The sequence below is a fragment of the Podarcis pityusensis genome (assembly GCF_964106645.2).
Source record: "Podarcis pityusensis genome assembly, chromosome: 2".
Lineage (NCBI taxonomy): Eukaryota > Metazoa > Chordata > Lepidosauria > Squamata > Lacertidae > Podarcis > Podarcis pityusensis.
The window spans coordinates 14068144-14086992 of record NC_138029.1 but is presented as its reverse complement, the minus strand read 5'-3'; the positions used below and the strand labels follow the sequence as shown (position 1 = coordinate 14086992).

At 45.4% G+C, this 18849-nt stretch overlaps 1 protein-coding gene across 9 annotated transcripts; it reads right to left on the bottom strand.

Annotated features, from left to right (window-relative positions):
- LOC308470977 (protein mono-ADP-ribosyltransferase TIPARP-like) lies at window positions 1–18770 on the bottom strand. 9 transcript variants are annotated; one of them, XM_080994745.1, is made up of 9 exons: window positions 17115–18770; window positions 16612–16868; window positions 15731–15767; window positions 11883–13031; window positions 9836–10491; window positions 7699–7870; window positions 5361–5548; window positions 3113–3367; window positions 1–2128 (listed from the first exon to the last, which is right to left on the bottom strand). In XM_080994745.1, exons 5-9 carry the CDS (start codon window positions 10168–10170, stop codon window positions 1699–1701), a joined length of 1380 nt encoding a protein of 459 aa, XP_080850871.1. In that variant the 5' UTR covers window positions 10171–10491; window positions 11883–13031; window positions 15731–15767; window positions 16612–16868; window positions 17115–18770; the 3' UTR covers window positions 1–1698. The 9 variants fall into 9 exon arrangements, with proteins under 9 accessions (XP_080850871.1, XP_080850870.1, XP_080850869.1 ...); XM_080994744.1 differs by lacking the exon at window positions 16612–16868 and adding an exon at window positions 13639–13821; XM_080994743.1 differs by lacking the exons at window positions 16612–16868; window positions 17115–18770 and adding an exon at window positions 13639–13821 and having other exon boundaries at window positions 11883–12138; window positions 12387–13031; window positions 15731–15867.
- Between the last annotated feature and the right edge of the window lie 79 nt (window positions 18771–18849).

Sequence of the window (18849 nt, the reverse complement as noted above, 5' to 3'; positions counted from 1 at the left end):
TACATGATTTGTGTCTGTATTTTCAATATACAAATATATAAACATTGGACAAATTACACATTTAAAACACTGGCATCTTTGGCTCATCTCAAGTTATCTTTGGGACAAAAAACTTGAATGACATCGGGAAAAAGGCACAAGAGAAGATACAAATATATTAGTGTTCAAATTCCACATTTTACACACTGGCATCTTGGACTCGCCTCAAGTCCAAACGGAGTGTATGGGCCATAAAATGGCAAATGCAATTCAGTTTAAAGAAGTGTAAAGTGCATCAGATTGCTGGGACTAATAATAATAATAATAATAATAATAATAATAATAATAAGTGCTTTAAGAAAAAATGTGCTGGCACTCATCATGAAGTTGTTACAGTAAGTACCACAGGTGTCGGTACTGCGTCCTCTTGAGTACCCCCAGAAAAAAAGCACTGATAATAACAACAATTTCACATTAAGGCACATGGGGTCTGAACAGGCAATGCCTAGCAGAGTCATCAACTGTTTAGATATGACCAGTCCTTGAAACACAATTTTCCTAATGGTGAAGGAAAGAAGAAGAAAACCTGGCATGGAGTTGGCTGTGCAAACTCAAGCAAGGTCTTACTGTGACCCTCCTGATGTTGTTGGGGCTCCAGCTCCCATCAACCCTGACCATTGGCCATGCTGCCTGAGGCTGATGGGACTTGAAGTCCAGCAACACCTGTGAGGCCACTTGTTCCCCAACCCAGTTTTTTTGTTTCCTCTCCAAGAGCTAAGGCACACGTAATGGTCAGTCAAATCATGTGTTACCACCTGCTGGAGCCAGTGTGGTGTAGTGGTTAAGAGCAGTGGATTCGTAATCTGGTGAACCGGGTTCGCTTCCCCGCTCCTCCACATGCAGCTGCTGGGTGACCTTGGGCTAGTCACACTTCTCTGAAGTCTCTCAGCCTCACTCACCTCACAGAGTGTTTGTTGTGGGGGAGGAAGGGAAAGGAGAATGTTAGCCGCTTTGAGACTCCTTGTTACCTGCCAAGCTTGGGGAACAGTGCTGGCTAAACTGCAGAGCTGGAACAGCCAACAGGAAGATCTCGTTGAACCTCACGCTCCAAGGCAGATGATTAAACTGGCAGCGACTCCACTGCTGCTAAGGTAGCTAGGTTCTCATGATGTGGCTGTGGTGGCTGCTACTGCAGACCCTTGACGTGTCCCTATTTTCCAGGGACAGTCCCAGATTTGCAGAAGATGTCCCAGTTTCTGATTTGATCCTACAATGTCCCAGTGTGGTGTAGTGGTTAAGAGTGGTAGTCTTGTAATCTGGGGAACTGGGTTCGCGTCTCCGCTCGTCCACGTGCAGCTGCTGTGCTTGGGCTAGTCACACTTCTCTGAAGTCTCTCAGCCTCACTCACCTCACAGAGTGTTTGTTGTGGGGGAGGAAGGGAAAGGAGAATGTTAGCCGCTTTGAGACTCCTTCGGGTAGTGATAAAGCGGGATATCAAATCCAAACTCTTCTTCTTCTCTTCTTCTGCTGAGGAGGCATGTTTGATTAAAGATACACCAGAGGTCAAGGGTTTAAAATACTCTCTCACCCACCCAACGAGGGCTTCAGCTGCACGTTGTAAATACAGTAAAGGAAACGCTAGCTTTACTGAGTCATGTACTTTTGACCCAAAGTACAGACCGTCGGAGCAGAAGAGATTTAGAAGAGGAGAGGCGCTTCTCACATATCCACAGCTACAGGTGTCTTCACTTCCTTGTAGCGAATCAGGAAATAGGGGTAGCACTGGCAGCTTCTGAAGATGACAAAAATGTGTGGGTCACGGACACAATCTGTGCAGGAGTCAAAATGGGGGGGAGTTTGCCTTAAACATGAATGGCCTCTCCACCAGCGACCAGTCAGCACTTTGGCCAGGAACATGTGACGCACATTGTTCTTGGCTGCTAAGGCGTAGGTGTTTGAGTAGGAGGCATCCCTAGCAAAGTAAACACCCCGGCCAAAAACTGCGCCATGGACTGATCCTGCCAGGTCGGGGTTAAAGTTGCCTATGCAAATAGACTTGATCCGAGATGCCGCTGTGCCGTGAAAGAGATGTCTCTCCACTGAGGGATGCTCCTTTTTTGAGCGTACCTGGAACATGAGCCTCTTCTGGCTGATGGGAAAGAGAGAGAAAAAGAAAAGTGGATCATTTTATTTTAATTTAATTATTTATTAATAAAAATGGTCTATACACCGCGGTGTCATAAAAATATATCACAGTGGAATGGATGCCAGGCTAAGACCAGTCAGTCCCAATGGAAGGAAGAAGCGTCGGCCAAAGAAGATAAAGAAGAAGATTGGCAAAATAAATTATTGAACTATGCAGGGCAAATTATTACAAAAAAGTACGGTTACCAGACGTCCCTGTTTCCTGGGGACAGTCCCTGGATTTACAAATCAGTCCCCATACAAAATCCATTGAAGTTGAAAAGTGTCCCCGGATTTACTGAAATTTTTTTGGTAACTTTACAAATAAGGGCAACTGTTTAATGCATATTTTTAAAGCTCTGTGTATAGTTTTTTTACATTAGTATAACTTTTAAAAGTCACTTGTAATAAGATGAAGAAGGTTTTAAAATTGGATTGTTAAGTATATAAGGTTTAATGGACATACATGAATAAGTATATTATAATGGGACCAAGAGGGGGAGTGGAGGGAAGTCGACCAAATTATGATTAGAAATTTTTCTAGGCCCCTTTCCCTGGCGAGTATTAACCGCTTTCAGTTTTAACCTGAGGCCTGTCATTTGTCCAGTTTTAACTTTAATTTTAATTTATTTTAATTAATTTTGGGATGCATTTTAATCGATGGATTGCTTGTTTTTATGCATATTGTATTATTTATATGATGTTAACCGCTCTGAACCTGGCTCCAGCCGGGGAGGGCAGGGTACAAATAAATTATTATTATTATTATTATTATTATTCATGACCAAGTGTTGAGGGAGGGGGCTCAGAGACTTTGTGGGTTCCAAGGGAAGATTTTAAGGGGACCATTGTACCATATTAGCAACTCCTGCTATATGAGGCAAACCAAACCCAATGGCTAGCACTAGGAAAGCATTACCGTATGTCGTGTGTATACTAGGCTCCTCACCTCATGTACATATCCCAGAGTTGGTCATTGCGTATGCGGTAGATAGCCAGCACCAACGCCTGATCCTCGGGCAACTTGGCATGGAACAGCTTCCTCACCATCTGATGGGCTACTTCTGACAGAGTCACTTCTGCCATTGTGAAAGAAGAGCCCCCTTGAGGTGGCGGGACGCAGGCCGCAGGATAAGGCCCACAGAACAAATCCAGAGGATCTTCTCCTGCGAGAGCCAAAGTGGTCAGGGGTGGAGCAAGCGACCTGGAAGGGAAAAAGGACAAAGGAACAGGATCAGCTGCCTCTGGTTCTGCCTTGTTTGCAGGCAGACCCCTATATTTTAATAGAGGGGTGGGAGAGAGAGAGAGGGGGGGAGACTGTGCAAACTTATTATTGACCAGCTGATCTCACTCACACAAACACTCTCTCATTCAGCGTCATGAATTGCACTAACTCAGTGGTTCCTTGTCACCCACACAGAGAGCCTGTGGCAGCATTCACATAACAAAAACTACCATGGAGATACCAGAATTTTCATAAGGAGGGAGTCTATGGCTTGGTTTTTGGAAAACAACGGGTCCATAGTATTTAGCTAACTGGGAACCTCTGCACTGATTAAGTCACCCCAAACATTTGATTGGTTTTTAAGCAATGAACTGGGGAACTTCCTCAGAGGTCAAGAAATCTTGGCCGTGTGCATCTCTCTCACCTCTGCCCGTTCTCTCTCCCAGTTTGCCACTCGCTTAGCGTTTTCCTACACCAACACCCTCTTCCGACCGCTTATCTAGCTCCACCAAGCCTTCTATCTCCCTCAGCCCCTCCCTACCCTCTGGCTGCCCCACTCCTCCTGCAACATTAGGGCCACTCAACCAATCACGGCTGGTGGCTTCACCAGCATCACAAAGCTCCTTAGCATATTATAGGTCAGATGTATGCATTATCTACTTTTAATGTCGTGTGACTTATCCAATGCATGGCTGCACTCCAAAATCTAGACATGCATCCCACGCCAATCTTCCGTTTGTCCAGACCATGGCAATTCATGAGTGTGGGTCTTACATACTAGTGAGACTGTGCAGTCTAAACACACACGGAAATCAGGACAACCCTCCTCCAAACAATACACACTTTAAAACATTGGTGAGGAACCTTTTTCAAGCCGAAGGCCCATATTCCCTCTTAAAAGACCTTCTGGGGGCCGCACAGTGGTGGACAGGGTCAGAGGCAAAATTGAGCAGAGCAACAGTTGTGGCTCTTACTATTGTACTGGGAGCTACATTCCAGCTATGCAGAAGCCAGGTTTACACACAAAAACACAGATACCCCTCTCCAGCCAGGCAAGCAAGAAGCATGATCACATGATCACACTTCAAGGACACATTCCAGCCAAGCAAAACACAGAGGAGGCCTGCTGAGGAGCACAGCTTAGGAAGAGTTTCAAAGCCTAGTCAGAGCAGCTTAGAAGGCTGCATTCAGCTCCTGGGCCCAAGGTTCTCCACTCCTGTTTTTAAAAAGTAAAATGTAAAGGACCTTGGTCAAAGGCAACTATGGGGTTGCGGCGCTCATCTTGAGGGAACCGGCGTTTGTCCACAGATAGCTTTCCAGGTCATGGGGTCAGGATGACTAAACCTCTTCTGGCACAACGAAACACCATGACGGAAGCCAGAGAGCATGGAAACACCATTTACCTTCCCGCCGGAGAGGTACCTATTTATCTACTTGCACTGGCATGTTTTCGAACCACTAGGTTGGCAGGAGCTGGGACAGAGCAACGGGAGCTCACCCTGCCGCAGGGATTCGAACCGCCGACCTTCTCATCGGCAAGCCCAAGAGGCTCAGTGGTTTAGACCACAGCGCCACCCGCGTCCCCTTTAAAAAGGTAGCTGTAACTCAGTACATGTAACTCAGTGTCGGAACTCACCACGACTGCCTCCCTTGTTCTCTTATAATGGCAATGGCGCCCACCTGAAAGGTACTGGAACTGAGTTCCGGTGAGTTTGGGCTGAAAAAAATGCCCTGTCTGTACTAAGTTCCTACTACTATACCATTTTCTTAAATTTCTTCAGGGGTTAAGTTTTTTTTTTTTTTTAAAAAGATACAATCAGAACTCTAAGTTCTTCACTAATTAACTTGCACATTGGCAACATCGTTACACAAAAATATACAGTACAGTGTTCTGCAATTCATGGGCGTAAGGATTAGACATGTGCTCTCGGGTCCAGAAACTCTGAGGAGGAAGATCTGGGTCCAAACTCACCGCAAGCAGCGCACGGTAATGTCAGCTGAGCGCCAGACAGGTCGGAACGTGATGTCACGGGTGAAGCCCATCTTTACGTTGCGCTGGATAAACTGTTTGAGGTCTACATTGTAGATTTGATCTTGCACACGGAAGGCATGGTTCCACATGCCCCGCTCGAAAGCAGCAACGAGTTCCTGTGCGATAGGCTATGGAGAGAAAACACCAGAATTCCTCCCATCCTCTAGAACAGGTGTTTTTTCAAACTTTCTACACTCGGGGCCCACCTGAGGCCCACCAGACACAAAATCGTGGCACAGAGGAAAAGCCCGTCACAGAATGGCGACAGGTAGATGCAGAGTTTTGAATAATCAGCTGGCAATTACTAACTTCACTTTCTATGGAAGCCCTACACAAATCCAGAGCGCAGTTCCTAAGACCTTCTTTCCGGCAACTCCCGCAGTCAAGCTGGTGCCAAACGTCTTGCTCTGCTTTCACAGTATCAGCGAAGCCAAGAGAGAAGGGGCTTGTCATCAAGGCAGCCCAGGACTTCCACACACACTAGCCAGTCTTGAGCCTTGAGGATGTCTCTTCTGTGTTGCTAACCTAGCGGTTTGACTTCACCCTCCATTGTCTCTTGAGACAGACGGATGAGAACAACAACAATTTTTTTGGAAATTGCGAAGTTCTTTTGCCACAGCATTTTCCTTGCAGCAAGGAGTTCCCTCGCTTGGCTTTCCTCAAACCAAATTCAGACATTTGCTCTGGAGGCAAATGTGAATCAGCCTCCCTTTTACAGGTGGAATTTGCTGATCCAGAGAAGCTCTAATTGGAGAAGACTTTTTTTCTTTTATATTTCCCCCCTTCTCATCCCTACATGCCTCTCAATGTACCGTATTTTTCGCTGTATAAGATACACCAGACCATAAGACGCACCTAGTTTTTGGAGGAGGAAAACAAGAAAAAAAAAATTCTGAATCTCAGAAGCCAGAACAACAAGAGGGATCGCTGCGCAGCAAAAGCAACGATCCCTCTTGCTGTTCTGGCTTCTGGGATAGCTGCGCAGCCTGCATTCGCTCCATAAGACGCACACACATTTCCCCTTACTGTTTAGGAGGGGAAAAGTGAGTCTTATGGAGCAAAAAATACGGTATTTTCGCCCATCTCCTGTAATGTCTTCTCCCATTCTCCTCTCACAAACAACTTGTACCTTATCCACAGACCTTTCTGTTGGTTTCTTTCATCCCTCCTCCCTGCTCCTTTCAGTCACTTCTTCCTCCTAGACAGCTTTCCTCTCTTATTCCTTTCTCTTTCCAATTAATGTAATAATAATAAATATTAACCTTTTATCTCATTTTGCAATTTCTTTCGATACCTCCTCTGGCTCTTTTCCCCTCGGGAGAGGGAACTCTTCAGAAATGCTCTTTCTCCGGGCCACTTTTACTCAGTTGCCGGTGCTGACGTTGGCCCAACCAAAATGTTATGACACAGTTAGGGGACAAGGCGGGTTGTGGCACTGAGGCCCACCTGAAAGCGGTCCGAGGTCCTCCTGCCCTGACCCACCATGAGAAACACTATCCAGGCACACCAGACCACACCCAAAGGTTCTTATTAGCATGACTATGCTGGACCCTGAGGCCAACTCTTGGGGTTTTCTCACATCACATTAATGCAATGCACACAATTAAAGGTAAAGGGACCCCTGACCATTAGGTCCAGTCGTGACCGACTCTAGGGTTGCGGCGCTCATCTCGCTTTATTGGCCGAGGGAGCCAGCATACAGCTTCCAGGTCATGTGGCCAGCATGACTAAGCCGCTTCTGGCGAACCAGAGCAGCGCACGGAAACGCCGTTTACCTTCCCTCCTGAGTGGTACCTATTTATCTACTTGCATTTTGTCGTGCTTTCGAACAGCTAGGTTGGCAGGAGCAGGGACCGAGCAACAGGAGCTCACCCCAACGAGGGGATTCAAACCGCTGACCTTCTGATCGGCAAGCCCTAGGCTCTGTGGTTTAACCCACAGCGCCACCCGCGCCCCATGCACACAATTACTGTAAGGAAAATCATAGGAAAGCCCTTTATGAAACACACCTGCCCAACTTGTTGACTATCCTCCCAGCTAGGCACAATACAGTGGAGCTTGCATAGCCCTATTTGAAGCCATCATTCTGAAAACAATTTTTCTAGGTTTGTCATGAAATTGCACAGTAATTGAAGTACCCCAAATCTGGCTGATTTCAACAGGACTTAAGTGTGCCTGTTTCCCTCCCAGTTAATTTTAGAGGGTGATAGAAGGAAACCAAACAATGAGATGGCTCCATAATCAATTTTTTTTTTTTTAAATCTCTGGATCCTCTTACCTCATCGTATTCCAGCCAATGGTCACTTTCATTGTAGTAAACCTTCCACTCTGTAAAGAGGTAGGGACTGCAATCAGGACTGCTGCTGTTGGACAGTCGCCTTACTTGGTCATACAGCAGTATCGGTGAGAGAGCCATGGTGTTAAAGTTTAAGAAATACACGTTGCCCTTCCTGCAAGGGAAGGAAGGTAACCATCACCAGAGGGCGAGGATCTACGGTTGCCAACTGACAGGAAGGGAATGCCTGGCTTCGCTCTTTCGCCTTTAACTTGATTTACTGAAAACAGCTGGTGAAGCTTTTCACCGCATGGGTAATGGTATTTTTTTATATAAGTATCTTCATCTAGTTTTAAAAAACAACACCTTTATATCAAACTGCTGTAAAAGCTAGTAGAAGAGTTGCTAAAAAGTTATTAACCCTTATTCACAAGCTCAATCAGAGCTCCACTTCTAACTTAGAAAATACTCACCTAAATATACATTCCCGTTGATGATTCTTAGCAAGTGTGAATTCTGTGGTATGAGATAATGCCACGGTACTGTGCCCTACGCACTGTCTTCAGTCACGCTGACGGATGCCAACAAGTCTTCACTATAGTACATGTGCAACATGTACCTTGCCTTGGTGTAGCTTCACCTCCTTGCTGAAACCTAGTATTCTGTACCACACACTCAATGACAGCAAAGTTGTCTACTGGGATCTTTCCTATTTCTTCTGTGATCTGTCCATGCAAGACCCATACACTGCAGATGTCCCTACCTTTTCAACGCATATTATAAAGTCAACAGCTTTGGGGGCTATACATAGTTATCTGGCTCTGACCCTACCAAAAAAGAAAAGAAAAGGAAAAAAGCTCCTCCTATCTGGTCCAGTTGTCTATATTTCCATAGGAGATGCCTTTCTCGTGCCAGTCTGTTTGGAAGCTGTCCCACACTTAATGCCATGTGCTGCCTCTTGAACCTTTATGACTGATTCACACTGGCACTACAGTATTAATACACCAGATGAGATTAAACAAGGTTATTACAACAAAATACAAATAAAAAACGGCAGTTGAAGGCAGAATCAAAACACACAATTGAGAGCTAAATGTTCTGTAAAGGGCCTGGAGAAATACTGTAAACGGTCTTTAGCTTACAGAAAAAAATCTAGAAATTCTGCATCAGGTGAACCTCCCTAGAGACAGGATGTCACTATTAGTGCCACTAGGGAAGCGTGCACATTATATCTCTGAAGCACATTCAAAGCTCAATCTTTTTTGCAAAGAATTCTGGGCGCTGTAGTTTACCAGTCAGAGAGTTACAATTCCCAACAGCCTTTAAAAAACTACAGCACCCAGAGTTCTCTGAGAGGGGAGATGTGCTTCAAAAGTGTAGTGGCACCCTCTCTACCTACCATATCTAGGTGCACCCGAAAAACAGACTTTGATGTAATGGCAGGCGGATATGGAGGTAAGTGATCCTTCAGGGATTCTGGACGGCTAAACATCCATACAACTCTAAATTGTGTCCAGCTAAACATCCATACAAGCCTAAATTGTGTCCAGAAGGCACACAAATGGTAGTGACAGGCAACTTTCCTTTTTCAAGAAACCACTGAAAAGTGTTTGAAGTGCTGTTTCCCTGGAACACACTTTGAAAACCCCCGAGACACCTAAATTTTACAAGTACAGTGGTACCTCAGGTTACATACGCTGCAGGTTACATACGCTTCAGTTTACAGACTCCGCTAACCCAGAAATAGTGCTTCAGGTTAAGAACTTTGCTTCAGGATGAGAACAGAAATCGTGCAGCAGCAGCGGGAGGCCCCATTAGCTAAAGTGGTGCTTCAGGTTAAGAACAGTTTCAGTTTAAGAGCAGACCTCCAGAACGAATTAAGTACTTAACCCGAGGTACCACTGTATGGATGTCAGGATTTCAACCAGCCCTTACCATAATCCCTGCCCCATAATGACGGATGTGAAGGAAACAAGGCTGATTTCTTAGTGAGCCCTGAAGGACAGGCATTCCCTTTTATCAGTTGCTTCACAAGTTCTGGGGCAGAACCCAGGGATCGCAAGTACGTTCCGGAGTTGAACCTGGCTCTGGGGCTCTTTCCGACCGAAAGCTGAAAGGAGAAAGATGTTATGGTCCTTACCTGTCCCTCAGTTGCACCGTGGGGACTTCCTCATTACAGTAGAGCTTCTCCAGATGATGCTGAGCTGAGAAACTGAAACTAAGCCACACTTTGTCTTTCTGGCGGCGCCACTGCCAGTGGTAGGGGAACGGGGTGTGATGGCAAGGGCACTTCTCCTGCAAATAGCAGCATCCCAGCAGAAAGTTGTCGCAGATCGGCACGCCGTTCTTCTGATGGACGTGATATAGCGGGGCGTCGTCTGCGCCAGATAGCTTCAGGATTGTAATGCCCAGCAACTCATCTTTCAAGAAGGTGAGGCCCCTCTCAGACACAGAGGACTCTGCACTTTCTGCCATCTGGGTTCAATCGAACTGCAGGATCCAAAGTGCACACAGGCTAACACCAGGCAGGCCCCCAGGAGAAGGGTCTTGCTTCTATCTCTAACATAAAAGATAAAATATCTCGTCGCCGCTCATTGTACGTACCAATCCCGTTTTCTTAAAACCAGGCAAATCCAGTGACCTAACGAAACATGCCTTCACTCTGGAAGTAAGTTTTACTTTCACTTTCTCATTCAGTTGCTTGAAAGCAGCTTCCAAGCAAGGCGCTTAGAGACGCTACTGGTTTACTCTCTCTGCTGTTTCTGTGCACGGCACACAGAAACTTAGCAGGTGAGGCTTAAAAAGAAAGAGAGCGAGCGAGAGAGAGAGAGAGAGATGGCGTTAATAATATAATCACCATTATCATCAGTTCCCTCATTCATGCTCAGCCCCACTCACCTCACAGAGTGTTTGTTGTGGGGGAGGAAGGGAAAGAAGAATGTTAGCCGCTTTGAGACTCCTTCGGGTAGTGATAAAGCGGGATATCAAATCCAAACTCTTCTTCTTCATGTCACTGCAAATTGTATGGGGTGGGAATCCAATGTAGGATTCGGATTTTATGGGCTTGTCCATATTTGAGCATTATTTAGCTGTTAATCCACTCCCCAACCCCATATTCAAATTAGACCAGAGTAATCCACCCTGACACATATTTGAATTTGGATATGAGGAGCAAGCCAGGTCTTTCCTGTTCCTATCAGTAGGTGTCTCCACTTTTTTTGTCCCTGTTCATTTTATTATATCAATAAAGTCCTGTATGCAGATAGCTGTGCGGGTATGTTGATTTTTCCCCCCGTCCAAGAAGTGTGCCAAAGCACACAGTCAGGCAATTGTAAATATGCTTGTACAGTCGTACCTTGGAGGTCGAACGGAATCCGTTCCAGAGTCTGTTTCGACTTCCAAAGCATTTGGAAACCAAAGCACGGCTTTCGGGATTCAAGGTATGACTATGTTTTTTTGGGGTGAGTGCAAACCAGAGGGATCAAAAGAAAACATTTTATAAAAGGCTAAGCTCCTGAGTAGCATGTTGGGCGGGGGGGGGGGGGATGAAAGCAATTGTAAATTCTCAGTACAGCGGTACCTCGGGTTAAGTACTTAATTTGTTCCGGAGGTCCATTCTTAACCTGAAACTGTTCTTAACCTGAAGCACCACTTTAGCTAATGGGGCCTCCTGCTGCTGCCGCGCCGTCGGAGCACGATTTCTGTTCTCCTCCTGAAGCAAAGTTCTTAACCCGAGGTACTATTTCTGGGTTAGCGGAGTCTGTAACCTGAAGCGTATGTAACCTGAAGCGTCTGTAACCCGAGGTACCACTGTACAAATTTGGTGTATAAAGTTTTTGGTGTTTTCCAAGACGTTGTGTGTTGACTGAGCATCTTCAGTCCTCGATGAGCTCTCTCTCTCTCTCTCTCTCTCTCTCTCTCTCTGGTGTGTGTGTGTGTGTGTGTGTGTGTGTGTGTGTGTGAAGTGCACAGGAGCAAGAGCCCATCCACTTCCCCCATGTGCTATGGAAGAATGACTCCACAGCAGAGGAGCAGGTAAGAGATCATCATTCCCCCAATTTCATGCTGGGGCCCTTTAGCACCAAGAGATTCATTCCCCATAATCAGCTGGCATTTTGAGAGTTGTTCCACACAGCAGTATAATACAGTGCTATATTATTATTTTATTTCTTATATTTCTATACCACCTTTATCTTCCAATGATCCCAAGGTGGTGTGCATGGTTCTCCTCCCCATTTCATCCTCACAACAACCCTGTGAGGAAGGTTAGGCTATGAGATGGTGACAGGCCCAAGGTCATCCAGTGAGCTTCATGGCTGAGTGGGGGAAAAGAAAGGGAAATCAGTAACAAAACTGGAGAACATAAACTGACTAATGAACAGACGAATAATTATTTATTCACCATTAGTATCAGCCATGCAGACAACTGAGTTACAGTGGTACCTCGGGTTACATACGCTTCAGGTTACATACGCTTCGGGTTACAGACTCTGCTAACCCAGAAATAGTGCTTCAGGTTAAGAACTTTGCTTCAGGATGAGAACAGAAATTGTGCTCCGGTGGCGCAGCGGCAGCAGGAGGCCCCATTAGCTAAAGTGGTGCTTCAGGTTAAGAACAGCTTCAGGTTAAGAACGGACCTCCGGAACGAATTAAGTACTTAACCCGAGGTACCACTGTATTTTCAATGGGACCACTGTGTAGGGAAAGGGTTAAGTACATCACATGATTCCTCCCACCACTGCAATTTAACTAGGGTGGGAGAAACTGATATAAAGGCTATGCTATTTGGAAAGGGAAGAGTTAGGAATTATGGCTAGAGAAGAGAGGTGAACCATAGAGAAGAATGTCTACAGGCCAGAAGTAGTGAGAATAGCAACAAGAGATGATATCTAAACCTGACAAAAATGCACAACTATTCTATTGAGCTTAAAAACAAAAGGTTGGATCTTTTGATATCTTGGGGTGGAGGAGGGGCTGGAAGCTGAAGAGGGAAAACATGATAAGGGGATGTTTCGTTCATGATATCATACAGATACCCTATAAAAAGTCAAGAAAATAAAATGCAGCTATTCCACAGTAAATGACCAGAGTGGAAGCAGCCCTTTCATGGAGATTCAAGGAGGAAGAGTCATTCCCGCCCCCCACAATAGACTGCAACCCCCTAGCTTCCCAGCTTTCATTTTTAAAAAAATAATAAGTGTTCGTTCATATTGTTTCACGTAGCTAGTCCTGCATCTCCATTGATTCTCAGTTGACCATATGATGTTCACTTCCAAATCACTGCTTTCCCCCACTTTTCCTTTCCTCAGTCTGGATTTTCTTGTACCAGAGATACTCTGAAAAGGAGAGAGTTTGAGAAAATCAGGATTGAGTGCGGAGAAAGTGAGGGAAGGCCGCGATTTGGAGGAGAATGCCATATGGACAATGGAGAATTAATGTACAGGAAACTTAAAAGGTAAATGGACCTCTGACCATTAGGTCCAGTCGTGGCCAACTCTGGGGTTGCGTCACTCATCTCGCTTTATTGGCCGAGGAAGCCGGCGTACAGCTTCCGGGTCATGTGGCCAGCATGACTAAGCCGCTTCTGGCAAACAAGAGCAGCACACAGAAATGCTGTTTACCTTCCCACCAGAGCGGTACCTATTTATCTACTTGCACTTTGACGTGCTTTCGAACTGCTAGGTTGGCAGGAGCAGGGACCGAGCAACAGGAGCTCACCACGTCGCAGGGATTCGAACCACCGACCTTCTGATTGGCAAGTCCTAGGCTCTGTGGTTTAACCCACAGCACCACCCGCGTCACAGGAAACTTACTACCCACAATAAACAAGTACGGATGAGCCCCAAGTTTCTTGGATTTACAGAAATAAAGATATGTGGCAAAATGTACAGAGACTATTGTCTGTGCCATAAACTAGCCTGCTCCCCACCTTTGTTGTTTTACTTTGCAACTTCCCCTGGAAAAGTTCTTCCAGACATCCATGCTCCCTTTGTTAATGTTGTTTCTTGTATACTTGGAATTACCCTGGGATCTTCCAGCTGGGGTTATGTTTTTTGAGTGTGTGCTAAAATCTAAGCACGGCCAGATGCTAGAGCAACACTTTCCAGAAGCTTGGGTATTTCCTCTCTGTAAAAAGCATGAGAAACACCAGCAGCCACACCATTCTTGGTTGTTAAGTGGGAGCAACAGTCTTATTTTTCTAACTCCTTGTGCAATCAACCCCACCGAACTTCTTCCATTTTGCAATCTAGTGGCACTATTGGTAAAGCTGCTTGTCCTGGCTTGCACTTGGCCCAGCGGCTCCTCCCCTCCCCACAACATCCTCTTTCAGTGAAGATGAAGCCAGTTCTGCAGGTGCCTCAACTATATGCAGTACATTTTTGTCAAGTACTTTCCTTATTTGCTAACTCAATTATTTCTAAAAAGCTAGATTAAGTTTCTCCTAAACCATAGCAGTCCTGTTCTTTCTCAGATGGCTTCACTTTGTGAGGTTTCTACCGTATTTTTCGCTCTATAAGACGCACCAGACCACAAGACGCACCTAGTTTTTGGAGGAGGAAAACAAGAAAAAAACTATTCTGAATCTCAGAAGCCAGAACAGCAACAGGGATCGCTGGGCAGTGAAAGCAGCAATCCCTCTTGCTGTTCTGGCTTCTGGGATACCTGCACAGCCTGCATTCGCTCCATAAGACGCACACACACTCCCCCTTACTTTTTAGGAGGGAAAAAGTGAGTCTTATAGAGCAAAAAATACGGTAATTGCTGGTTTGTAGCAATCTTGAGAGTTTCCATTGTACATATGCAAGCTAACGTAGTGCTACTGTCTCACCTAACAATATCTTAAAGATTGACAGATTGGGGAAAATCTTTTGAGGAGCAGAGCTCAATGAATGACATGGGCTTTCATCCATGGAAGCTTATGCCATAGTAACTCTGCTGACTTTTAAGGTAACACACAAGTCTGTTATTGCTTTTCCTGCAACTGCCTGGCTGTGTAAAAGGTAAAGGTAAAGGACCCCTGACAGTTAAGCCCAGTTGTGGGCGACTCTGGGGTTGCGGCGCTCATCTCGCTTTACAGGCCAAGGGAGCCGGTGTTTGCCCACAGACAGTTTTTCTGGGTCATGTGGCCAGCATGACTAAGCCGCTTCTGGCACAACAGAACACCGAAACCAGAGCAGCACACAGAAACACTGTTTACCTTCCTGCCAGAGCGGTACCTATTTATCTACTTGCACTTTTTGGCATGCTTTTGAACTGCTAGGTTGGCAGGAGCTGGGACTGAGCAACGGGAGCTCACTCTGTCATGGGGATTCAAACTGCCAACCTTCTGATCGGCAAGCCCAAGAGGCTCAGTGTTTTAGACCACAGCGCCATTAATTTAAAGTACATTTCCCACATCTCAAAGAATCTTGAAAATTATAGTTTACTCCTCACAGAGCCACAATTCCTAGCACTCTCAACAAACTGCAGTTCCCAATATGCTTTGGGAGAAGTCATGTTCTTTAAATGTATAGTGTGTGTGCTTCCCGTGTCACATCTATCCCAAAGGAACTCATTGGAGTTCAAATTGAGTCAGACTATTGTTCCTTCCAGCCCGGGACTATCCACAAGGGCTGGCAACAAGTTCCCAGGGTTTCAGGCAGGAGACATTCCAAACACTACCTGCAGATTGACTTTGGGACCTTTGCAAAGCAGGTGCTCTTATGCTGAGTTATGGCCCATCTGCAACTTGAATTAAAGCTTATGATGCTCTTAGGGCTGGTATATAATCTCACCTCCCTCCATTACCTGGCTGCTACTCTCACCATTAGCTCTTTAAAAATGGAGTCATTCTGCTATGGAGCTCCTAGCACAGAAATGGTATTGAGCTCTTAAGGCTCCAATTGTAACCTAACCCCAGTTACCTGGGACTAAGTTTCATTTAATTCAAAACACTTCTGAGCAGACCTGGTTAGAATTATGCTGTTGTAATGCAAAGGCAGAAATTAAATCAGAATTGACTAAAATTGACAAGCAATTTCTCATTGCACCTGACCTTTTGTTTGCCTTCAAACTGTAGCAGGACTTCAGAGCTGAGGGGAAGAAAGGCCATCAATGTAACCAAAACAAGAAATTGGTAAGTATTTCCTTCTCACATCCCTGTAATAGCTTTACAGTTTTTGTGCAAAACTGGGGTAAAATTGCTGAGCCTTTCACAAGTTTTTCTTCCATTCTCTTTCTGTGAGCAGCGACAACAACGGGATGCAGGAGGTCTTCTAGGAAAAGGGAGAGGTCAGTCAGAATTGCCTCAACACTGGTGTTTTGTTTTGTTTTTACAGGGAAAGGGTTGCCTGATTGAAGTGCCCGTAAATGGCAGCAGGGGTGAGAGGAGGGGTTGAGTTTCTCCTGCTTATTTCTCTCTTCTGAAGAATTCTAGTGAGTGCATGAAGACTAAAATTAAGCTCTGAATCCGGCTAGCGCTAAAAATCCCTTTTTACTGCTGCTGTTGTTGCAATGGCATTTCCAGGAATCCAGGGATAGCTCATGGGGCTTTCTCTCTGAAGTTAAAGCCGTCTGCCCTCTGGTGGTTGATTTCCAGGTGAACTCTTGCAGTGGCTCCTGTGGAGACAGCTGCTAAGCTTTGGATTTGCAGGGCAAGAAGGGTTTGGCCTGTTTGGTATTTGAACTAAAGTCCTTTAAAAAGTGGCAGGAGGTGGCAGTGGCGGCAGGGAGCAGAATGCCTAGCTCAGGTTTTAGGGCATTTTCACACATGGCAGGAGAAATGCCTCCAAGCCCATCTCTCACTATTTGCATGTGTAATAATAATAATAATAATAATAATAATAATAATTTATTATTTGTACCTCACCCATCTGGCTGGGTTCCACAAAGACCAAAAATACACTAAGATGTCACACATTAAAATCTTCCCTGAACCTTAAGCCTTAAGATGTCTTCTGAAAAAATTTTTTTGTCAGGTAGTTGTTTATCTCTTTGACATCTGATGGGAGGGCGCTCCACAGGATGGGTGCCACTACCGACAAGGCCCTCTGCCTGGTTCCCTGTAGCTTTGCTTCTCGCAATGAGGGAACCGCCAGAAGGCCCTTGGCGCTGGACCTCAGTGTCCGGGAAGAACGATGGGGGTGGAGACGCTCCTTCAAGTATACTGGGCCTGTGAATGAATGCTGCCAGTGCTGTTCAGAAGACAAAATGGATATATAATGCACATTTTAGCCAGTGAATAGTTTACAGAAAGCAGAAATGTGACATGCTTTGGTATCTTGTGTAATCACTGGTGGTTGGTGCCCACTGGACCTGGCAGGGCTGCTGGGAAGTCACAGAATGTGGCTAGTGAGGTCCCAGGGGTATGCCAAGTTCTGATTTTTTTTCTCCATCCTCTTCCCTTGTGAAGGACTCAACTAAACTGAAATATGTCTTACTTTGGTTTAGAAGGGGTCCCTGCTGTCATAGTTGCTTCTCTGCTGGGAGAAAAGTTGTGTGGATTCCACCTGTTCTGATTCTCTCCTTATCCTCCTCCTCTGAAAAGAAACAGTGGCTTTATCAACACTTTGCAGTTTTATTACTGCTTAACACCCAAGTCAGTTACCTTGGTTCAGGAGGGATTCCTGCTGTCGCCATTTCTAGTGAGGGTTCATTGCACAATAACTGTACGTTGCTGTTCGTACGTACGTAAGCTGCTGTTCTTGTCAACTTGAGCAGTGTTTCCTAGCAAGAGAACAGCCATGTAACATGGTGGGTGTTCGCGTAGAAGTCACGCTGTGTTAAATGGGGCTTATGCCTATGCAAGCGCACAAAGAATTGCAGTCTTTACCCCACACGTTTAAAAGACGCCTGCTTCTTGGGAGAAAAGCAATGACAAACCTACACAGCATCTTAAAAAGCAGAGACATCACCTTGCCAACAAAGGTCCGTATAGTTAAAGCTATGGTTTTCCCAGTAGTGATGTATGGAAGTGAGAGCTGGACCATAAAGAAGGCTGATCACCGAAGAATTGATGCTTTTGAATTACGAAGCTGGAATCACGAAGAGTCGGACATGAATAATCTCTTCGTGATCCCATGGACCAGAGCACGCCAGGCACTCCTGTCTTCCACTGCCTCCCGCAGTTTGGTCAAACTCATGTTGGTAGCTTCGAGAACACTGTCCAAACATCTCGTCCTCTGTCGTCCCTTTCTCCTTGTGCCCTCCATCTTTCCCAACATCAGGGTCTTTTCCAGGGACTCTTCTCTTCGCATGAGGTGGCCAAAGTATTGGAGCCTCAGCTTCAGGATCTGTCCTTCCAGTGAGCACTCAGGGCTGACTTCCTTAAGAATGGATAGGTTTGATCTTCTTGCAGTCCATGGGACTCTCAAGAGTCTCCTCCAGCACCAGAATTCAAAAGCATCCATTCTTCGGCGATCAGCCTTCTTTATGGTCCAGCTCTCACTTCCATACATCACTACTAGGAAAACCATAGCTTTAACTATACGGACCTTTGTTGGCAAGGTGATGTCTCTGCTTTTTAAGATGCTGTCCCATCAGATATCAAGGCAATAAACAACTATCTTGCTTTTAGAAGACACCTGAAGGGAGCCCTTTTTAGGGAATATTTTAATGTTTGATGCTTTATTGTGTTTTTAATATTCTGTTGGGAGCAGCCCAGAGTGGGCAGGGTATAAATAAATTATTATTATTATTATTATTATTATCCGAAGGCAGCTCTGTATAGGGAAATTATTTAATGTTTAATTTCCTATTATGTTTTTATATACGTTGGAAGCCATTCAGGGTGGCTGGGACAACCCAGTCAGATGGGTGGGGTATAATAATAATAATAATAATAATAAGCCGTCCTTATTTTCATTGGAGAAATGTTGGAGGGTAAGCCCTGAAGAAGCCTGATTGCTTGATCACTTTTTTGACCTCCTCACACCACCCCCAGATAAATATCATGCATCACTATGCCACAGTTAGGATCTCAGGGACTCCCACAGCCTGCAGTCACCATGGCAACAATTCTCCCATCAATCACAGACGCTCCGCGTTAGCCAATACCCGGAAAGAACCGTCATCGAATCTAATTTTCAGGAAAGAATGGCACTTTATCCGGTCACGTGATGATGGCTGCTCCAATCGTTGCTCAGCAACGGAGCACTCCAGCCGCTTCCTTGTTCA

What these genes read in the sequence shown, in the direction of transcription:
- LOC308470977 (XM_080994745.1), bottom strand. Translation starts at nt 10,170, where the DNA reads ATGGCAGAAAGTGCAGAGTCCTCTGTGTCTGAGAGGGGCCTCACCTTC. An exon ending in ATTGGCTGGAATACGATGAG is followed by an intron (nt 5,549 to 7,698) that starts GTAAGAGGATCC and finishes TTCTCTCCATAG; the next exon opens with CCTATCGCACAGGAACTCGT. An exon ending in ATTACCGTGCGCTGCTTGCG is followed by an intron (nt 3,368 to 5,360) that starts GTGAGTTTGGAC and finishes TTTCCCTTCCAG; the next exon opens with GTCGCTTGCTCCACCCCTGA.